We start from the raw sequence: 23,562 nt of genomic DNA on the forward strand, positions 1-23,562 counted from the left end.
AACCTCGTCATCAGTTGATCGTGCAGGTGCCAGGAGTTGGACCTCTTTGTTTATAATAGAAGCCACAATGCAAATGTGAACATCGCCTTAAGTAAATTCACACATTCCAGATTTATAGCAGAAATTTCAGCAAGTCTACTATTCAAATGAATGGGGCTTGTAGAAATCCATGTACTTGCCGCCATAGCTGCCCCATTCAGATGAATGGAATTGATTTTCAGTTGCTGACATTTCTGCGACAAATCTGCTGCGTGGGAATATTTCCTACCTAATATTTCCTGGTGATCATTACACAGAGTAATACACTTTTCATTAGTCATAACATTCTGTAGTATCATTTCTAGTCTTTTTGTTTCAAATATGTTTCAGACATTTCTACTTGAGGTGCAGACGGAAGTCAAGCTATGAAGAATCTGTCTTCTGGAGCATATATGGTTTTTTCGGTTCTACGTGTAACACAATTGGGGCATTATTGTCGAAGCAGCTTACCATCCAGGTATGTATGATGAAACATTTGTTGTACTGTGTGTCAGAAGAACCGTGTTCTGTTGTGCACTGATCGGGTGCACACAACTACTTTTTTAAAGCCTTAGGCCCCTTGCAGACGAGCGTTCCTCCCACAGCGAGTCTGCAGCACAGCTCCTGGCCTGAACTCCTAGCGCTGCCGGGGGTCGCGTAGCATTATATTGATTTATGATGCTATGTAACCCTTAGGCCTCTTTCACACGGGCGTTGCGGAAAAATGTGCGGGTGCGTTGCGGAAACACCCGCGATTTTTCCGCGCGAGTGCAAAACATTGTAATGCGTTTTGCACTCGCGTGAGAAAAAACGCGCATGTTTGGTACCCAAACCCGAACTTCTTCACAGAAGTTCGGGCTTGGGATTGATGTTCTGAAGATTGTATTATTTTCCCTTATAACATGGTTATAAGGGAAAATAATAGCATTCTGAATACAGAATGCTTAGTATAATAGCGCTGGAAGGGTTAAAAAAATAAAAAAGTTAACTCACCTTATCCCCATGATCATGTAGATCCCGGTCTGTTCTTTAGCTGTCTGCTGAATGACCTTTGGTGATGTCAGATCACATGCTCCAATCACATGGTCCATCACCATGGTGATGGAGCATGTGATCTGACGTCATCAAAGGTCCTTTAGCCACAGCTAAAGAAGAGACCGACCGGGAACTAGGCGATCATGGGGATAAGGTGAGTTAACTTTTTTTTATTTTTTTTAACCCTCCCAGCACTATTATACTAAGCATTCTGTAGTCAGAATGCTATTATTTTCCCTTATAACCATGTTATAAGGGAAAATAATACAGTGAATAGACTGTCACCTAGAACCCATGCGTGGAAATCGCACCGCATCCGCACTTGCTTGCGGATTCTTGCGATTTTCACGCAACCCCATTCATTTCTATGGGGCCTGCGTTACGTGAAAAACGCTGAATATAGAACATGCTGCGATTTTCACGCAACGCATAAGTGATGCGTGAAAATCACCGCTCATGTGAACAGCCCCATAGAAATGAATGGGTCAGGATTCAGTGCGGGTGCAATGCGTTCAACTCACGCATCGCACCCGCGCGGAAATCTCGCCCGTGTGAAAGGGGCCTTACAGTTCTGGAATGTATTGGATAACACTGACATAATGTTGCTAGTGTTATCCAATACATTCCAGGACTCTAAGGTCCCTTTCACACGAGCGTGATTTCCGCGCGGGTGCAATGCGTGACGTGAACGCATAGCACCCGCACTGAATCCTGACCCATTCATTTCAATGGGTCTGTGCACATGAGCTTTGTTTTTCACGCATCAGTTCTGCGTTGCGTGAAAATCGCAGCATGTTCTATATTCTACGTTTTTCACGCAGCCCTGGCCCCATAGAAGTGAATGGGGCTGCGTGAAAAACGCATTGCATCCGCAAGCAAGTGCGGGTGCAATGCGTTTTTCACTGATGGTTGCTAAGAGATGTTGTTTGTAAACCTTCAGTTTTTTATCACGCGCGTGAAAAACGCATCAAAACGCATTGCACCCGCGCGGAAAAAACTGAACAACTAAACGCAATCGCAGACAAAACTGACTGAACTTGCTTGCAAAATAGTGCGAGTTTCACTGAACGCATCCGGCCCCAATCTGCAACGCCCGTGTGAAACCAGCCTAACGCTGGGTTCAGACCTGAGCGTTCGGAAACGAGCGCTCTGTATGCGCGATTGTACGGGCGTTTACAATCGCGCATACAGAGACTGGCGTTCACACATTGTCGCGCGTTCCCGAATTTCTATGTGCAGGAACGCGCGACAAACGCCCAAAAAAAAGCTCAAGCACTTGTTTGAGCGTCGGGCGTTTTACAGCGCGATCGTACGCGCTGTAAAACGCCCAGGTGAGAACCATTCCCATAGGGAATCATTGGTTCTTGCCTGTTGTGCGTTTTACAGCGCGTAGGAACGCGCTGTAAAACGCTCAGGTGTGAACCCAGCGTTAGGGTTACATAGCATCATAAATCAATATAATGCTATGTGACCCCCGGCAGCACTGGGAGGTCAAGCTGAGTGCTGCGATGCAGACTCTCTGCGGGAGGAACGCTCGTCTGCAAGGGTCCACCGTCCAGTTACACGACGGCATGTGTCGCCATGTAGCTGTAGCCTTTTTTTTTTTTGTTTGTTTGTTTTTTGTGTGAGACTTCCTGTTGCCATGTAGCCAGACCCATATAATCATGGTCATTCTGTTTGTATGTATCATGTTGGCATGTCTCTGACATAACAGAAGTCATCACTGGTGGATCTGAGCAATGTGACCCCCACCAATAACTTGAATTGTAGATCAACTGTTTTTATGCAGGATTAGGGCTCTTTCACACTTGCGCTTTTCTTTTCCGGCATAGAGTTCCGTCGTCGGGGCTCTATGCTGGAAAAATCCTGATCAGGATTATCCTAATGCATTCTGAATGGAGAGAAATCCGTTCAGGATGCATCAGGATGTCTTCAGTTCAGGACCGGAACGTTTTTTGGCCAGAGAAAATACTGCAGCATGCTGCGCTTTTTGCTCCGGTCAAAAATCCTGAACACTTGCCACATCGACGGATCCGGAATAATAGCCCATTGAAATGTATTATTCCGGATCCGTCCTAACATCTTCAGTTGTAACGACGCAACGACGGATCCGGAAGTTGCGCCTGCGCCAGGAAGTAGGAAGGGCTTGGCTGGAGCGAAAACTTCCACTAGACAGCCCGCACGGGAGAAGACAGGGCGTGAAAGAAGCTCCTGGAGGTGAGTATTGTGTGTCCCTTGCATATTTTATTAGTTGTAAAACAAACTAGAAATTTTCTGATAAGAAATAATTTACATACCGGATCCGCTCATCAGTACACGACGGATCCGCTGTGTCAACGGATCCGGACGACTGATCCGGCCCCATACCGGATCCGTACGACGGATCCGGAAAAAAAACGTTGATGTTGGCTTCGGGATTTCCGGATCAGTATCTTACCAAAAAAGCCGGAAAGACGCATCCGGAAAGAAAAAATTATGCGTTCTTACGCGTTTTTCCGGATCCGGCGTGTAATTCCGGCAAATGGAGTACACGACGGATCCGGACAACGCAAGTGTGAAAGAGCCCTTAGAAAAACATGGCTGCTTTCTTCTAGGAATGGAACCACACCCTGACCATACCATGGGTTGCATGTGGTATTGCAGGTTGCATTAGGGTACGATTGTTAATGGCCATGTGGATTTGCATGTTACCACAAGGACATTAAAAATGAACAGCAAATAAACAATTTGGTTGTAATTAGTTAATATAATCCTGCTGTGGCTTTTATGGGTGCACAGTACTTAGCCACAAGGTGGCCACGTCCCATCCACAGCACAGCCATGACATGATGTTACGCAACCTGTAGACATGGGTGGCACTGATTTATGAGGAAAGTAGAATTTAGAGGTTTTTTTTTAAATGCAAGTCTGTGGTATTTATTCACTACTGAGAGGGCCCAAGAGCCATGGGGGGGAATTTATTATGAGAATAATATTTTAAGTCAGTTTTGCTATCAAATGTCACGTCACGTTACTTGATGAATTTGGTTTGTTCTTGAAGAGTAACTAAACCTTTATATAAACGTTTAATATGTTATCCCTAATGCCCTAATAAAACTATATCTAATATACTTTATTAATCGATTTTCTATTTTAAATACACTTTTTTCCTTACCTAAAGCATTCACTGTGCACTTAAAATTCTGCTCTTTGTACACCGCTGAGCAGGGGCGTACATAGAAATCATTGGGCCCCATAGCAAGAATCTTAATGGGGCCCCACTAACTCCGTCCACTGGCCCATCCCACCACCTGCCATGGCTTCTCCCCTGCCATACCCCCAGCAGTTGCAGCCGTGTAGACATTAGGAGCTACTTTCACACTTGCGTTTCTATTTTCCGGTATTGAGATCCGTCATAGGGTCTCAATACCGGGAAAAAACCCGCTTTTCATTGTCCCCATTCATTGTCTTGGGGCACTTTCTACTATAAGCAGCACACAGGCACGGCTCATGGGGGGGGGGGGGGTGGCTATGGTGGTGCTGGCATAATAGTATACCAGTGCCACCATAGCCCCCCTTACCTTATGAACTGTCAGAACCTCCTAATGCATACCTCAGCTGCTGCAGAACATAAAAAGCTTCGTTCACATCTGTGTTGGGGCCTCATTCGTGGATCAAGTCATAAATGCTAGACACAATTTTATAGCCTGGAAGATGGAAACCTGACAGATCTCATCATAGTCAGCGGGTTCTGTCGGGTGTTGTCGTCCATGAAGCGCCAGATCGCCAGTGATTTTCGTTGATTTGCTCCTATGACGGCAGAACAGTGAACGTCACCAGCACAGATGTGAACGAAGCCTAATACTCACCTCAGCTGCTGCAGAACATTATAATAGTGACAAGGGAACTACAAGTCTCATCATCACCAGATTATTATTGGAAATTAGGGAGCAACACAGGGAGAGGTGAAAGTGGAGAGAACTACAATTTCCAGCATGTCCAGGCTGTTATGATCAGATACAAGTAGATATTACACAGAGTATAAGGCCGGGTTCATATCACCATTTAGTTTTCAGTTCTTCTGATCTGTCAGATGAACAGAAAAATAAAGAATTGCCATATCTGTCGGAGATCCGTTATTTTAGACAGAAAAAAGTCCTGCATGCAAAACGGAAAACTAAACTGTGATGAGAATCCAGCCTAAGAAAAGAGAACTACAACTCTCAGCATGTCCAGATTATAGGACATCTAGTTGTACCATGTAAGAGCTTTAAAAAGAAATAACTATAACCCCCAGTATGGCCAGACTTATTATGGGGCATCAGTATACATTTAAAAGAGGGGGTATAGGAGGAGAGAACTACAACTCCCAGCATTACCAGCCTGTACTAGGGCATACGTTTAAATTACATTGAGAAACATATAATACGACAAAACTACAACTCCCAGCTTTTCTAGGATGTTCTAGGAACACCACTAACTTCTCCTCCAGGCACCACACAGAAGCTCCGCCCCCTCACAGTGATATGCCACCGGTCTTTCACCAGTCCTCTGCACTGGTCACATGATGATGACATCACCAAAGGTCCTTTAGACTTCTGCTGCTCTGCTATTTATTGGCTTCCTGCACTGGTCACATGGTTGATGACATCACCAAAGGTCCTTCTCCACCTCTTACTTTCTCAGGTAGCCATACAAGTGTAATTAGTCGGCGGGGCCTATCCTCCACTGCGGGCCCCCTTCCCCCAGGGGCCCCATAGCAGCTGCATGGTCTGCCTCTATTGGAGGTACGCCACTGCCGCTGAGCTGTCAGTGGTGTACAGAGTACATTCTATCAATGGGGTTGCAGCAGCGCTTTGAGTATGAGCGGGAGTGCACATTGCTGCTCCTGCCCGTGCTCCCCGGAGCATTACTAACTATTGACATTGCACATGGGTACCCTGTACCAGGGGCATAGCTGCAGGGGAAGTGGCTGCTTTGGGGCTCTAAAAGATTTTGTCAGGGCCGCCTCAACAGTATTACACAATGACAGTATAGACAGTGTAGGAAACGGATGGAACAGCTGCCAAGCCTGGTTTGAGAGAGCGATCTTTACTAGCCACAGGAATGAGGGCGGCATGAAAGGAAGGGGTTGCGAAAAAATTACTGGGGAAGGGGGGCCCCATTCAAAAATTTTCTGTGGGGCCCAGTTATTTCTAGCTATGCCACTGCCCTGTACCCATGTACTATGCCAGGATTATCTGAGCAGAGCGAGCTGCTCCTTCTGCCTGCTCAGCTTAGCTGAGAGAACTGCATTTCAGCTCTTAGCTTAGCGGAGCAGGCAGGAGCCCGCTCTGCTCAGCTAATCCTGGCATAGTACATGGGTACAGGGTACCCATGTGCAATTACATTAGTTAGGAATCCTCCGGGGAGCACAGGCAGGAGCAGAAATGTGCACTCCAGCTCGTACTCAAAGTGCTGCTGCAACTGCAATGGGCGGCCTCACCCCAGGGCCTCTATATAATGCATCCCAGGTGTAGGAAATGCCAAGTAGTGTTATGGTGCGGCCCAAATGTCTTTGTGTGTCACGGTGCTCCTACCTGGATACCGTTGGACCCCAGGCTTTGGCTCTGACTCTAAGTTATGCCAGGGAACTTTCCTCCTGGCTCTGAGGCTTTAAGCTTTGGCGTCATGGCCAGCAGAGCTTAAGGCCTAGCAGGGGGTAAGCTAGACTGACTAGAACTTGTCCCCACCCTTCCTGCAGGAAGTGGGACTAGCCCACTTCTCCACAGAGGGGGATTTGAATGGAATGGAAAGCTCCATTCTCCCCAAGTACAGATCTGCCGTGTTTGCTGCCACCTGCTGGTGAACCAGGCATATTACATGAACGGTTACATAACATTGTTAGGAATATCTGTAAAGAATAAATCAAGGCAACTGGACTTACTGTAGATTTCTTAAACGTTTCACTCGTTCTTCCAACGAGCTTTCTCAATTCTGAGTGACTGTACAAGAATTCTCTGGGAATAAATATGTAACTGAATCAACATCTGGTAATTATACACAGCATGGATTTATTCTTTACAGATATACCATGACCTGGATAAATGAGAACCTTCACAGATATTGTTAGGAATGCACAGTGTGGAGGACCTGGAATAAATGCATAAGATGACATTCAGGTTAGCTCAATAAAGACAGTAGAAATGTGTAGGAGTGGTAACACCACTCTGGGGTGTTACACAACCCCATTGATAAAATGTGCTGTGTACACCACTGACAGCTCAGCGGTGTAAAAAGAAGAGTTTTGAGTAGTAAAAATAGAAAATTGATTGATAAAGTATATTAGAGAGAGTTTTATTAGGGCATTAAGGACAACATATTAAAAGTTTATATAAAGGTTTAGTTATTCTTTAAACTTAACACTTTTGTCTAGAGAAGCTACTCCAGTTTCCTACTCCACCCTCCTCCTGGAGTGAGATTGTTACTTTTTTTTTTTTTTAAAGTCACAAGATAAATTTGGAAACTCATTAACATAGCTAACCACACCCACTTTGTCATGCCCGGCTCTGACTATGTGCGGAGGTCGGCCAGAATAGCAGCACGTCTTTAGTGTTTGTTTTGGAGTCGTGATGGGAGGCGGATCCAGCAGGTGCACTGGGTGGGTACATTAGTTTAAATGGCTCTCAATTCCAGTGCTCTGAGTGGATTATAGAAATCAGTCTGGCCTAGGAAGCAAGCAAGGAAGGTTTTCTGTCCCAGCTCTGTTAAGATAAGTGTGGTTTCTGTTCTTGTTGTTTGCTGTTTTAGTTGTGTTGGTATCTTCTCTCCCATCCAGGTTCTGTGCGAGCAGGCTGCTGCTATTTCCCATTTTCACCATCTCAGGGAAGTTAGGGTGTATTAGCCCAGGCACGAGGACACCGCATTCCTACCACCAACGTCTGCCTGTGAGCTGAGCAGTGCAGGGAGAGAGGTCAGGGATTAACTAGGAGGGGACCCTTCCCCTGCTTCTCGCTCAGAGCCTGGTTGTTGGTTTTTCTGTGTGTCTGAGTGCTTGTCCGCCGTGACACTTTTGCACCCATATTACAAAACTAGTAAGTGGTGTAAAAATTGAAAAAGTCGCAAAAGTTTTCTCAAGGGAGTGTAAAAAGTCGCAGATTTTTGCGCAAGTGCTTACATTTTACACAAGTAAATGCAAAAAAAAAAAATCACAAAAGCCCTATTTTGCGACTTTATGATTCCAGAATTCTGGAGTGAAGGTATGATAAATCGGGGCCATCGGGTTTTCTGGAGCTTCACAACTCCATTGCTGGTGAGGGACAACACTGATTACTTTTGACTTTTTTTATTCTACATCAGAGGTTTTCCATAAATGCAATTGGAAGGTCATAAACTATAATACAGAAGTCTGTTTTCAACATCTGTATAAGGCTACTTTCACACTAGCGTTGTTTAAATCCGGCGTTCAATTCCGACACCGGAACTGCCCGCCGGATCCGGAAAAAGTGTGAAAACGGATTACATTTGAATCCTGATCAGGATTTTGATCACAATGAAAAAATGCATTGGAAAAAACAGATCCGCCATTTATGGACTTTAACTTTTTCTTTCACATTTTTCGGGTTTAACATGCAAAAGCCGGATCCGGTTTGACTGAACACACGGCGCCGCATCCGGCGTTAATGCAAGTCAATGGGAAAAAGGCCTGATCCGGCGTTCAGTCAAAGTGTTCAGGATTTTTGGCCGGAGGTAAAAATACAACATGCTACGGTTTTCTGAAAAGCCTGATCAGTAAAAAAGACCTGAACTGAAGAAACTGAAGACGTCCTTGTGCATCCTGAACGGATTACTCTCTATTCAGAATGCATTAGGATAAAACTGATCAGTTCTTTTCCGGATTTGAGCCTCTAGGACGGAACTCAGCGCTGGAAAAGAAAACCGCTAGTGTGAAAGTACCCTAACACCGATCCTGAATATGGTGCCCATATAATTGTATTTTTACTAGAGGAGAATACAGTGCCTCAAATATTACTAAGGGTTCGTGCACACAACAGTACATGTGTATCTACTGTACTACCGGTGGGCACTCCATAATATTTGACTGTGTTCATTCACAAGATCGTGTCTGTTTTTATGCCGATAAAAAATGGAGCCGGGGAAAACAGTACATGAATACCTTTTTGTATTTGCTATCCATTTTTTTTTTCATTGAATGAGAAGTCTGATCTGCATCTAGCGTTGTGGACCGGGCACATGGATGCGTTACAAAACAGATTTGTGAATAGGTTTATTGTATAGGTCAGTTGTGTCCATTTTAGAAATGGCATAAGGAAGAAGTTAGTGAATAACCACTTAAAAGGGATTTCCAGAATACAACATCATCTATCCTTAGACTAGACCGTCACAGTATGATAGATGGGAGTTCTACCACCATGACCTTACCAATGAGCAAAGCAGTACCCAGCACAGCAACATCCATTCGAAAGTTACCCTGCCTGGTACGGCAGCTACCACATTCAATGTTACATCCTGAAAAAACCCTTGTACATGTGTACTATTGCAAGACAATATAAAAATAAAATAAAAATAAAAACGTCCCCAAAGGTGTATATAGCTGTTAACATTGCAGTTTACTCATTTTGGGCTAAATATCATTTTCAGTGCATCTACAGATTGTTGCTCTCTGCCTTACACTGAATGCATCAGGTAGCTGCTTTGACGGCTGGATCTGTAGCTCTTATCTCTGAACTCGTGACAGCTCATAAACACTCATTTAAGCCCTATAGCAGGGATCAGCAACCTCCGGCACTCCAGAGGTTCTGAAACTACAACTCCCAGAGTGCTCCATTCACTTCTATGGGAGTTGTGAGAACAGCCGAGCATGTTTGCATGCTGGGAGTTGTAGTTTCACAGCAGCTGGAGTGCCGAAGGTTGCTGATCCCTGCCCTATAGGATTTAGCTGTGATGAGTTTTATAAGCTGGTCAGAGATGAGGTCTACAGATCCAGCCATCAGAGAAGCTCCCTGACAGATTCAGTGTGAGGCAGAGAGTAATGGTCTCTGTAGATGCAATGAAACTAAAATCTGGAGAGGAAAAACTATTAAAATCTTTATAATAATGGTCAGTTGAAAAAATCGTTTTTAGTCCAAAATAAGTAAAATGCATTGAATGCTGTAGAATTGTGATAGACTGTTTAGGTGTAGATCCGTTTTCCCAGATCTATTGATGCAGAATGTGATAGGCAACGGTATTGATTTTCTCGTGTAGTACACAAGCTATCGATTTCTAAAAGGAGAATACTTTATGAATAGTGTCCTTTTCAGAGCACATAAGGCTACTTTCACATTAGCATCTTTTGCGGATCCGTCATGAATCTGCAAAAATGCTTCCATTACAATAATACAACCGCATGCATCCGTCATGAACGTATCCGGTTGTATAATGTCTTCTATAGCCATGACGATCCGTCTTGAACACCATTGAAGGTCAATGGGGGACGGATCCTTTTTCTATTGTCAGAGAAAACGGATCCATCCCCATTGACTTACATTGTGTGTCAGGACGGATTCGTCTTGCTCTGCACCACATCGCGGACAGCAAAGCGCTGCTTGTAGCGTTATTCTGTCTGCCATTGGAGCGCAACCTAACGGAATTGAATGCATTTTGGTGCATTCCGTTCAGTTTTGTCCCCATTGACAATGAATGGGGACAAAACTGAAGCGTTTTCATCCGCTATTGAGACCCTATGACTAATCTCAATAGCGGAATTGAAAACGCTAGTGTAAAAGTAGCGTTAGCTGGTTGTGTTCACATGTGAACAGTGCTTATACAGTAAGTGAACTCATGTAAAGCCAAACATCTGATTCAGACTTCTCTGTACTATACATTTATTTACATGTTCATGGTATTTAGCTATTTTATCCTGCACGTTCTTATGTATTTTATTACGTATGATCATTATGTATGCATGTTATCTAAATTCTCTTTCCTCCCTTTTGTAAACAGATAATCACCGGGGCATATATGGCATTGTCGGATGTTATAAACTTTGTGTTGACTTTATTCCCGTCATGTAACTCCAACCACAGAGTGAGATTAAGTAAGTAATACAATTGCAGAGGTTATGGGAGAATGTTTTTAAAGCTTCGTTCAATTTTGAGGTTTTGAATGCAGAATTACACTCCATTGGAATTGCAGCACCAAGAAGGAAATGTCGTGGAATTATGGAAATCACAGGATTGATAGATAGGTTAATGATATGCAAATGATCAAAATTGAAGACAAAATAATAAAAAATCTTGACTTGTCTAGCACAGAAATAGATGCACTTACCTGCCTTTGCATGCTATCAATGCAGTTATTAATAGATGTTTGAGTAATGTTCGGCCACGGTGAATGCACTTGGGCACGCAAATCATCGAGATCCAAGGCTGGCTGCTCCCTGCAATTGCTGACCAATGACACCCAGATCAGCTAGATGGGAAACAGGTCTCGCGACGCTGCAGGCGCCATGGTAGCATGTTTAGGTTACACAGGCTGCTCGCAGTAGGACGAGCAACATATGACCTGGAGTTGTTCTGTTGAAATATGGCTCCTGGGACACTTTGGAGAAATGTGTGTACCACTTTTCTATAACCAAATCAATGTAAGGCTACATGCACATGACTGTGCTGTTTTTTTGCAGTCCGCGGATCTGCAAAAAACGGAAGCTGCCTGTGTGCCTTCCGCAATTTGCGGAACAGAACGGCAGCCCATTGTAGACATGCCTATTCTTGTCCGCAAAACGGACAAGAATAGGACATGCTATATTGTTTTGCGGGGCCTCGGAACGTAGCAACGGATGCGGACAGCACATGGAGTGCTGTCCGCATCTTTTACGGCCCCATTGAAGTGAATCGGTCCGCACCTGAGCCGCAAAAACTGCGGCTCGGATGCAGACCTTAAAAACGGTTGTGTGCATGAGGCCTAACGCTGAGCTGTTAGTGTACCTGCAATGAAGACTACAGGGGTCCGGCCTCTTCATAGTGTTGCCCATGTGGTCTACAGACCAATCTCTGGGAATCATTAAGTCAGAGACAAAAGCAGGACATATCACTGAAGAAGATAGCCCTCCATTGCCATCTTACTGCTGAGGGCAGTAGCCCGAGTTCAATGGAACACCTGTAGCTGGTTGTGAATGTTGTGCTTAAGCCGTTGAACAGTGTTGATATCTCAGCTTAGGTGCGTAGTGATTTGCGGGAGTGATAAACTACTTTCACACTTGCTCTAGGTGGGGATCCGTCTGGTATCTGCACAGACGGATCCGCCCCTATAAATGCAAACGATAGTATCCGTTCAGTGCGGATCCGTCTGCATAACAGCTTTTTCAGATCTGACTTTTCACGATCATGAAAACTCTGATCCGACACTATATTCTAACACAGAGGCGTTCCCATGGTGATGGGGACAATTCAAGTTAGAATATACTAAGAACTGTGTACATAACTGCTGCCTGGCACCACCCGATCTCTTACAGGGGGCTGTGATCCACACAATTAACGTGGTGCGGCACCTGAGGGGTTAATTGTGTGGATCTCAGCCCCCTGATCGGGTGCTGCCAGGCAGCAGGGGCCAGACCCCCTTCCTTCCCCAGTATTAAAAGCATTGGTGGCCAGTGCGGCCCCACCCCCCTCCCTCCCCAGTATTAAAAGCATTGGTGGCAGTGGCTACAGGCTAACAACCCCCCCCTCCCCCCCCCCCCATCATTGGTGGCAGCGGAGCAGCATTTCCGATCGGAGTCCCAGATTAATCGCTGGGGCTCCGTTTGGTGACCATGGCAGCCAGGACGCTACTGCAGTCCTGGCTGCCATGGTTACTTAGCTTATACTGACCTGCGCTGTCTGTGGCCGGCCGGCACTCCTCCTACTGGTAAGTGACAGGTCTGTGCGATGCGCCGCACAGACCTGTCACTTACCAGTAGGAGGAGCACCGGCCACAGACAGCGCAGGTCAGTATAAGCTAAGTAACCATGGCAGCCAGGACTGCAGTAGCGTCCTGGCTGCCATGGTAACCAAACGGAGCCCCAGCGATTAAACTGGGACTCCGATCGGAAATGTTGCTCCGCTGCCTCCAATGATGAGGGGGGTTGTTAGCCTGTGGTGTCTGCCACCAATGCTTTTAATACTGGGGAGGGAGGGGGGGGCCGCACCGGCCACCAATGCTGCCTGGCAGCACCCGATCAGGGGGCTGATATCAGCACAATTAGCCCCTCAGGTGCGGCACCTGAGGGGTTAATTGTGCAGATCACAGCCCCCTGTAAGAGATCGGGTGGTGCCAGGCAGCAGGGGGCAGTTATGTACACAATTCTTAGTATCTTCTAACTTGAAGCGTCCCCATCACTATGGGAACGCCTCTGTGTTAGAATATACTGTCGGATCTGAGTTTTCACGCTCTAATTCAAATCCGATGGTATATTTTAACATAGAGGTGTTCCCGTGGTGATGGGGGACGCTTTAAGTTAAAATTATACCATCGGATTAGAGAAAACTCCGATCCGATGGTATATTAATAGGGACTCCTGACTTTACATTGAAAGTCAATGGGGGACGGATCCTTTTGCAATTGCACCATATTGTGTCAACGTCAAACGGATCCGTCCCCATTGACTTGCATTGTAAGTCGGGACGGATCCGTTTGGCTCCGCACGGCCAGGCGGACACAAACGCTGCAAGCAGCGTTTTGGTGTCTGCCTCCAGAGCGGAATGGAGGCGAAACGGATCCAAACTGGTGCATTCTGAACGGATCCTTACCCATTCAGAATGCTTTGGGGATGAACGGATCCGTTCGGGGCCGCTTGTGAGAGCCCTCAAACGGATCTCACAAGCGGAACCCCAAACGCAAGTGTGAAAGTAGCCTAAGGTCTCTAAATTCAAGGATTCTGTCCCTCTCAGTTTGTGACAAGTGGCGATAACTGGCATGTCGATGAAAGAGGCATCTCCCAAACAACTTGATCTGATTTTTATTTTTTATTTTTTTACATTTCGTGTGGCCAAAAAAACTTGTGACTTTTATGCCCCTCCCACACAATACCGATTAGAGCGAGGTGCTTAAAAATGTGACAATTTTCAGCTCTTTGTGATACATGCTACTCCTTTGATTTGCATGACCTAACTGCCTGTCCTTCTTGGTGTTGCAAATCCAATGTTGAGTGTATATGCATAATTTGAAAATTTCTGCTGACCTATCTAATTATTATTGGCTACAGCAGTCCTGCAGGTTGTTGTACCAAAGTCAGCATAATTGATTTAGCATGTTGGCATGTTCTTGTAATAGTGAATGATTAAAAATAATACCATAAATACTTTTGGGGTTTTAATTTCATTTCTTTCACAATATAATTGAAACTTTTTAATTTATATTTATTACAAAATCATAAAAAAAAAAAAAGACCCTCAAGTCTGTTACACAGGTATAACTGTCAGAATGCAGACTTCCGAAACCCCCACCAATTAGTTGTTTGAAGGGGCTGTTGCGCTCCAGTGAGCACTGCTGCCTCCACACAGCATACCAAGCACAGTACCATATATTGTATAGTGGCTGTACTTGGTATTGTAGCCCAGGCCTGTTCACTTAAATGCCATGTGACCAATGAACATAACTTCACTGGCTGCAAGAAGAAGTTGCATCCTTCGGTGGTGGTGCAGGTAGTCGGACCACCACTGATCTGATCCTGAGTATAGGTCATCAATATTGTACTTATGTGCCCCTTTTGCAGTTAGGGTTCGCTCATCCCTAATCAAGACTAGAGTTTAATATCTTAATATCCTTTTGCTGGTGTGAGATGCGTCAAACTTCTTGCTAGTCTGAAGCCTCTGTGGTCCTCTGTGCAACAGATTCTGGTGTATATGACAGTACATTTGTTCTGTTTGAGACCCCGCCCCATCTGCTAATTCCTGTACATGCCACGCCCACTCTTGGATGAAGTTGCTACCTTTTTTTTTAATGTCACAAAACTGGTATAGCAAATTTCATAAATTCCCCCACTTTTTTATTTTTATTTTATTCTTCAGCCAGAGTGCAGGCAAAGGCACAATAAACTATTCCTATAGTACATAAGATGAGGCCTCCTGCACACAGACGTGTGCTGCCCATAGCCGTATTGTGGACCGCATTTGCGGATCCGCAATACTTGTGCGCCGTTCTGTGGGCGTTCTGCATCACTGATGTGGACCCATTCACTTCAACGGGTCCGGAGATTTGAAATGGTGCGGAATGGAAGCACGGAACGGAACCCTACGGAAGCACTACGGAGTGCTTCCGTCCCGTACTTCCGTTCCACAAAAAGATAGGACATGTCGCGAACCCGTCAAAGTGAATGGGTCTGTGATCCACTGCGGCTGCCCCAGGGTCAATGTTTTTGCATTGTAGCCCTCAATTTGCAGGGCTGCAGCATGACCAATCGGCGCACACGGCATTCGTGTTCAGGAGGCCTAACCCCAATTTTTTTTTCTTACCGGGGGGGGGGGGGGGGAGTTGTACGGCACAGGTAACGTGATTTAGGATTTTGATGCTTGGCACAACTGGGTGGAGGTGAACCTCACTCATTATGGTAAAAAACATTTTATGTTCCCGTTATACAGAACACAGGAACTCCAGAAGAAAGCACAAGCCTGTCTTATCTGCTTTGTCACTCTTTACGCTTATCAGCTTGGGGTGTTGTTACTCCATGGTAGAAAATGACCTTCCTTCTATGGAACTGCCTCATTCTCCTCAGAGAAGGTTACTTGGAACCATGCTGCAGGTAATTAGCATTCCTGTTTTAGACAAGGAAACAATAGAAATTTAGTTTTCCAAGGATGCCCATAAGGTACAAAATACATTTTGTTTTCTGTCAAAACATTGGGGGTAATTTACTAAGACTGCTACGCCAGGTTTGGCATAAAAAAAAGTTGTAAGAACCCTTTGGCCCCTTTCACACGGGCGAGTATTCCACTCGGATGCGATGCGTGAGGTGAACGCATTGCACCCGCACTGAATCCCGACCCATTCATTTCTATGGGGCTGTTCACATGAGCGGTGATTTTCACGCATCACTTATGCGTTGTGTGAAAATCGCAGCATGCTCTATTTTGTGCATTTTTCACGTAACGCAGGCACCATAGAAATGAATGGGGTTGCGTGAAAATCGCAAACATCCGCAAGCAAGTGCGGATGCGGTGCGATTTTCACGCACGGTTGCTAGGAGACGATCGGGATGGTTATAAGGGAAAATAATAGCATTCTGAATACAGAATGCATAGTACAATAGCGCTAGAAGGGTTAAAAAATGTTTAACTCTCCTTAATCCACTTGCTCGCGTAGCTGGCATATCTCCTCTCTCTTTCTTTGCTGATTGCAGTCAAAGGAACTGTGGTGACGTCACTCCGTTCATCACATGATCTTTTACCATGGTGATGACCGGAGTGACCGTCACCACAGGTCCTGTTCCTCCACACAGCTAAGATGAAGACAGAAGGAGATGCCGGCTGAGTTAAATTATTTTTTAATTTTTTAACCCCCTCCAGCTCTATTTTACTATGCATTCTGTATTCAGAATGCTATTACCGTATTTTTCGCCCTATAAGACGCACCGGCCCATAAGGTTTTTGGGGAGGAAAATAAGAAAAAAATCATTTTTAACCAAAAGGTGTGCTGTGTGTTTGGTCTCTGGATGGCACTATTACTGGGGATCTGTGGATGACTGACACTTATGTGGGGGATCTGTGGATGACTGACACTTATGTGGGGGATCTGTGGATGACGGACACTTATGTGGGGGATCTGTGGATGACGGACACTGTTATGTGGGGGATCTGTGGATGACGGACACTGTTATGGGGGGGATCTGTGGATGACGGACACTGTTATGGGGGGGATCTGTGGATGACGGACACTGTTATGGGGGGCATCTGTGGCTTGCACTATTACAGGGGGATCTGTGGATGGCATTGTTACAGGGGGGGGGGGGGGAAATCTGTGGATGGCACTGTTATATATGTGCCATCCACAGACCCCCCCCCCCCAGCCTATAACAGTGCCATCCACAGACACCCCCCCCCCCCCCCAGCCCATAACTGTGCCATCCACAGATCGCCCCCGCCGCCAGTATACTAAAATAAGATGTCATATTCAATTAATACTTATTAAACATGCCCCCTCAGTCCTGTAGAATTCAGGCAGGCAGGACGGGCGGCCGGCGCGTCTCTTACTGGCATCACTTGCCTGCGCCGCCTGCTTCATTCATAAAGTAGGCGGCGCAGGCACGTGACAAGAGTTACGCTGCCGCCCGCCCGCCCGGCCTGAATTCTACTGCCGCGATTAGGATGTAAGGTAGTAATAGGACTAAGGGGGCAAGTTTAATAAGTATTACTTGAAAATGACATCTTATATTAGTATACTGGAGCGGCGGGGCGGTGCTATACTACACTGACTGCACCGCCCCGCCGCTATTGCCAGCCCCCAGACCCTCCTCCCAGTCCCTCCCCGAGTCCCCGCTCACTGATACATCGCTGCCAGCGATGTAAAACTGCAAGCATTCGCCCCATAAGACGCAGGGGCATTTCTCCCCCATTTTGGGGGAAGGAAAAGTGCGTCTTATGGGGCGTAAAATACAGTATTTTCCCTTATAACCATGTTATAAGGGAAAATAATGCAATCTACAGAACACCGATCCCAAGCCCGAACTTCTGTGAAGAAGTTCGGGTTTGGGTACCAAACATGCGTGATTTTTCTTACGCGAGTGCAAAACGCATTACAATGTTTTGCACTGGCGCAGAAAAATCGCGCGTGTTCCCGCAACGCACCCGCACATTTTCCCGCAACGCCCGCCTGAAAGAGGCCTTTTTGTGACATTATTTTGTTGCGCCACTTGGGAGCATTGGTGGCCGGGCCAGGGCTCAACCATCAATCCAGAAAATTTGTTAACATTTGCTCATGGAAACTGGTGTAAAAGTGGAGTGAAGTAGATTTCGCTCCAGTCGCACATGACTGCCGGAGGTTCGTTCAATTTATGATATGGCCTGAACCTTGTTATAAATTGGGTGCTTCCTTCAGCAGCGCATAGCTATCAAAGACTGGCGTAAAAATCCAGTCTTTGATAACTGACCCCCAGTGTCCATTATTTTTAGTGGCGCAGCATCCCTTGAAAATGAGTGAATCGTTGGTAATCCTTAGTTTATTCATTGTGTGTGTCATTATTACACAAATGTATGTGTACACTTTGGTGAAACTGCAGAAGTATTATATACTGTATAATGGTTAATATTCAGCATCTTACAAAAGTGAGTACACCCCTCTCATATTTGTAAATATTTTATTATATCTTTTCATGGGACAACACTGAAGATGTGACACGTTGATACAATGTAAAGTAGTCAGTGTACAGCTTGTATAACAGTGTAAATCTGGTGTGTCCTTAAAATAACTCAACACACAACCACTAATGTCTAAACTGCTGGTAACAAAAGTGAGGTATAAAATACTGGCAAGGCTCAAATGCAAGTGTGAACAGAGCATTACCCCAAAACAAGATCAGATGAACTTTTACCAAGTAAAATCTCATAATCCCACTGCTGTTGCAATATACTTGTATTACAGCAGCTGTGAAGTGTTCTCATTCATCACATACCTTAGTGCTCAGGTCATGTACAATGCTCTCTTGTTCTATTTCAATTCCTATAATACAAAAGATCTGGCTTAAAAAAATATTTATATACTACTCACAAAAAGTTAGGGATATTTGACTTGTGGGTGAAATTTCAGGATGATCCTAGAATGCACTCTAACCTTTACAAGTGAACTTAATGTGACCTTCTCTAAACTTTTGAATGCACATGTCTAACCGTGCAATGTTTAAGTATCTTTTGCACAACTTGCTGTTCTCTAACAAGGAGCTTAACGGCAAAATTCACAACAGGTGTTTGATCCATGAATCGCCCAATAAATTTCCTGGTTCAATTAGAATTGGTATTTAAACAGAGCTCCTCATCATGCTGTTAAAATTTTGACATCATGAGACCAAGATGACGCCTAACAATTGATCAACAGTACATCGCCATTATGAGGCTTCAGACAGAAGTGGCCACTAAGCTTAGAGTGTCACATAGTGTTATCAGCAGGTGGCAACAGAGATGCAGAGATATTGGAAGAGTCACGGAAAGGCAGAGAAGTGGACGTCCTTTGACCACATCCCACACTGATGACTGTTCATTGGGAAAAATACCCTGCAGAGTTGGATGATGAATGCCATACATCTCCAGGCACACTTAAGTAAGGTGAGAGGAACCCAAGTGTCACATCAGACTACATCAGCATGGTCTGCGTGCTAGATAACCTGCAAGGGTACCTGGCCACAGGGTTCATCATCTTGCATGGGCTAGGGAGTATTTACGATGAACGAGGCACCAGTCGATTCACGCTGAGCAGAAATGATGGCCGCCATTGATGTTGGAGACGTCAAGGAGAGCGCTATGCATCAGCCATTATTGTCACCAGACTCCTTTGGTGGTGGAGTTAGTGTGGGCAAGTGTGTCTACACATGAATGGCACAGTGACAAGCCCATATGACTTGAATAACATCATTAATCCAGTTATTGTGCCTCTGCATGAACAACACAGGCTAATTTCATGTTTAAGGACGACAATGCACCAGCTAATCGAAGGTCGCATCATTAAGGAATGGCTGCTGAAGACTGGGGTACCTCAAATGGAGTGGCCTGCACTTTCTCCAGACCTGAATCCCATTGAAAACCTATGGGATCAGCTGAGTCACTGTGTAGAAAAACTGAGGTCTATCCCAGGTAAAGGTTACAATTTGAACCCTAAAACATTGATTTGCCTCATTTCTCAAAACTGTCTAAAACTGTAACCAATCTGAGCTCTGCTTTTATTTTGTTTTAAAGGAGTTGTCTCATCTCAGAGAATGGGGGCATATCGCTAGGATATGCCCCCATTTTCTTATAGACGCTGGTCATACAGCTGAGACAACCCTTGTAAGGTCCATTCAGATGTCCGTAGTGCATTGCGGATCTGCAATACACCCGGCCAGCACCCCCATAGAAATTCCTATTCCTCAATTGCGGACAAGAATAGAAAATGTTCTATTTTTTTTTCGGGAACACGGACCGCAAGATCGGCAGTGCGCTCCGGAAATGCTCTCCGCATCCATTCAGTCCCCTTAGAGAATGAATGGATCCGCACCTGTTCCGCAATTTGCGGAATGGATGCGGACCTATTATTATTGATGTGTGAATGGAGCCTTAAACTGATCTCTGGTTGCTACGGGTAACACTGCCAGTTTGTTTTGACAAATGACCCCTTAGTCTTAAATGGTAGTCATACCGTAACATTTGTTCAGTCTGTTATATTTACTGTACCAACCTATGTGTGCCTACAAAATAAAATCTAAAAAACTGAATGAAGGACTAATGAGACCTTTTTAATAGTTATTGCAATAATGGTGGTCCTGTTATAGGGCATGTTGATGTGGTGTATTTTTTTATTTCCATTGCGGATTTTAGGAACATTGGGTGACATTCATAGTCTCCATACACCAAGAAACTGGCGCAAAAAATAAATAAAAAAAACTCTCCTCAATTTTCCAAAAGGGGCATGGCATGGGCAGGGCCATCGGCCCTGGCAGATTTTTTTTCATATACGCCAAAATTCCATTGTAAATGGTGACTGGAATCTACTCTAGCTATGAGCCATGTGTAAGGCTTTTTAGCCGAACATGTAGACCAAGGAGTGGGTTCTTGTATATGGATTTTTTTTATCAAGCCATAAACTGTGGATTTTATTGGACTATTTCTGGTACTGGATTTGTTTGGCTACAGTTCTGAAAACCTGATGCTTCAGGAGTTACTGTGCACAGCTACTATGAACAAGACTAGATTAGTTGGATTTGTATTTTTTACAATTATCAAAAAGCGCTAGCAAGTCCTGAGAATCCAGCAAATACCTCTGCACTGCCTGAGGTAATAACCATTTGTGAGAAAAAGTGATGACCACTGCAGTCACTGTAGACTACTGTGGTATTTGACCTTCATTGTATAGTGGTGTTGTGTGTTGTGTTTTTTTTTTTTTTTACATTTATTTCTTGTGTGGAATCGGGCAAAATTTAAAACGCCATAACTACCGGTATTTCTTGCTATAGTAAAGCATAAAATACCAACATTATACTTGGTACCTTTTACCAAAGAAATGGTTAGTTTTTTTTTTTTTTTTTAACATCAGTATAAGACAGGCTATCTTCCCTTGTTTACGACCATTGTTTTTTGTGTTTTTTATTTTATTTTTAACAATAACTTTATTTATTTTTTCTCATTAGCTTAGTATATATTTTTAAAACTTTTTCAGGGATACATGGAGCTCCATTTTTATGTTATATTTTACTCACCGTGCCCTCCCATCCCAACATTTTTGAGGGGTTTTTAACATTATAAAGGAAAAGTCCAGTGGGAGCACCAACCAGAACGTGGGTGCACGGTCCTGTGCAGGGTAGTGGCAATCCCCAATGGTATAGGAAACGAAGAAGTAGGACTGCACTCCAAAATAGTGATAAAATCAGCAGTAGTTTATTCACCCATAATATGGCTCTTGTGAGCCGAAACGTCGCAAGACTTGCCATATTATGGGTGAATAAACTACTGCTGATTTTATCACTATTTTGGAGTGCAGTCCTACTTCTTCGTTTTTTTTTTTTTTTTTATATTGCTGAATACTCCTATATCTGGGGCTGACATATTAGTCTAAGAAACGGCTTCTGCAGTTACCTGATTTCATCACCATAATGGGAGTAACAAGTGTCATGGCTGCTTCCTCAATGGTTATTTGTTGCTGTGGTCACATGCTATTGTATACCAGTGATCCCATGATGGTGTTTTTTTTTCCTCTTTAATGTTAAAGGGGTTCTCTTAGACTGGGAAACTCTTTTTCATATAAACAGGCAAGGTGCAAAAAATAAAAATGTATTTAGTCACCAGCGTTCTTGTTTCAGCACTGAGCTCCCATCTCCTCTGCTTCTGGTCTCCACTGTACCTGAAGTGTGACATGCCATCTATATGTACATCACTGCTGCCTAACGATCAGGCACATCAGTGCAGTCATGTGCCATGTCTGCATGAGTCACCTCTGAGGCCACAGAGCTCAGCATTGAAGCCAGAGCGCTGGTGACGGGAGAGGATTTTTTTATTACTTTTAGCTCCTGCTCTCAGCCTGCATATATAAAAAGGGGTTTTATGTGTCCGAGAACCCATTTCATAATAAAGTGCGCTGAATCTGCTACACTGCTTGGGTATACTTTTATGATTTTTGAAGACATACATGTAATAATATGTTGTATGATAAACTCTGTCCTGTCAGCAGAATGAAACTATTGCATTACAGCCTGTAATCAGCAATCCATGATGGGTTACAGGCTGCTGTAAACAGGTCCGCTCACTGATCAGTAAGGTGCCAGTAGAGAATGGTCAAATATGCTATTGTTTAGACACAAACAACACTGGGAACGGGTGACAACTCCAGGTCTTTGTTACTTGTGATTCCTTCTCACACGCCTATATGTTTTGTCACAATTGTGTTTGGATAGGGATAGTGTCAATAACTCCACCACGTACCATATACTTAGCGTGGTCCTAATCAAATTCTCAACACCACTAAGCCACACCTCCACTGAATATTAGTAAGAAATACCGTATCTTTATTAAGTCTCATTAAAAAAATTCACAATATAAATTTCACTTAAAATGGATCCCATATGTGGGATATTTATTTATTACTAATATTGAGGGGAGGTGTGGCTTAGTGGTGTTAGGAATACAGTCAAGAAAGGGTCATGCTGTGGCTTACAACAAAGAGGTGTGCCCTGAAAGCTAGGTGGTTTGAATTGAGCTGTGTATTTGAGATTTCTGCAAGTGAATGACTTTAGTGGTATAAACAGCCACCGGTTCCTAGCACTGGAGTGTGGATTTCTTAGTGCTAAATGCATTTGTCTAAAGAGTAAAAGGAGATTTGTTCTCTGGTCCCATTTATTTATCTGCTCAGTGTACCCCAACCACTGCATAGGTTTGATCATTATACCAGTTTTTTATATTGGCACCATCCTTCTCCGCTTCACTGCATCCTGGCAGGATGTTTACAGGCAGAGAGCGGAGGTGTAGGGGGCGTGACTACTCCAGAGGGAACAATGTGGCAGGCGGAGCAAGCCCTGTGAAACATTGCAGAGCAAAGCATGCTGGGTTTAGTTAGTGGGAAGCAGATGAAAACAGGAAGTTCTGCATGTAAACGTCCTGCCCACATGAGCTGATGTAGAGAACATGGGAAGGAAAGCTCTGAGTGATAAAACACTGGCATATTTGGCAAAAATCATCTGTTTTCGGTATTGTTGTGCCTTTTCATAGGTAAATGCATTGATATCCAATTATTTTAGTCAAGATGAATGTGCATTGCCTTTAAGAGCCATGCTCGACTATAGTTACAATTTTGTATGTCTTGAGAAGGCCAAAGTAAGGTCACACGAAGGTTTCTACTTTTTAG

At 44.4% G+C, this 23,562-nt stretch overlaps 1 protein-coding gene across 3 annotated transcripts in view; it reads left to right on the top strand.

Moving 5' to 3' along the window:
- The window catches only part of TMEM44 (transmembrane protein 44), a 61,242-nt gene that overhangs the window by 2,041 nt on the left and 35,639 nt on the right, over positions 1–23,562 (top strand). For 2 of the 3 annotated variants that reach the window (XM_044290299.1, XM_044290300.1), the window contains exons 2-4: positions 370–496; positions 11,017–11,110; positions 15,630–15,790. In XM_044290299.1, coding sequence (XP_044146234.1) covers positions 370–496; positions 11,017–11,110; positions 15,630–15,790 — 382 coding nt within the window. Of the gene's footprint in view, positions 1–369; positions 497–8,247; positions 8,324–11,016; positions 11,111–15,629; positions 15,791–23,562 lie in introns of those variants that run through there. The other variant, XM_044290301.1, reaches the window with a different exon arrangement.

The sequence above is a fragment of the Bufo gargarizans genome, chromosome 4, assembly GCF_014858855.1.
Source record: "Bufo gargarizans isolate SCDJY-AF-19 chromosome 4, ASM1485885v1, whole genome shotgun sequence".
In the NCBI taxonomy this organism is placed as follows: domain Eukaryota; kingdom Metazoa; phylum Chordata; class Amphibia; order Anura; family Bufonidae; genus Bufo; species Bufo gargarizans.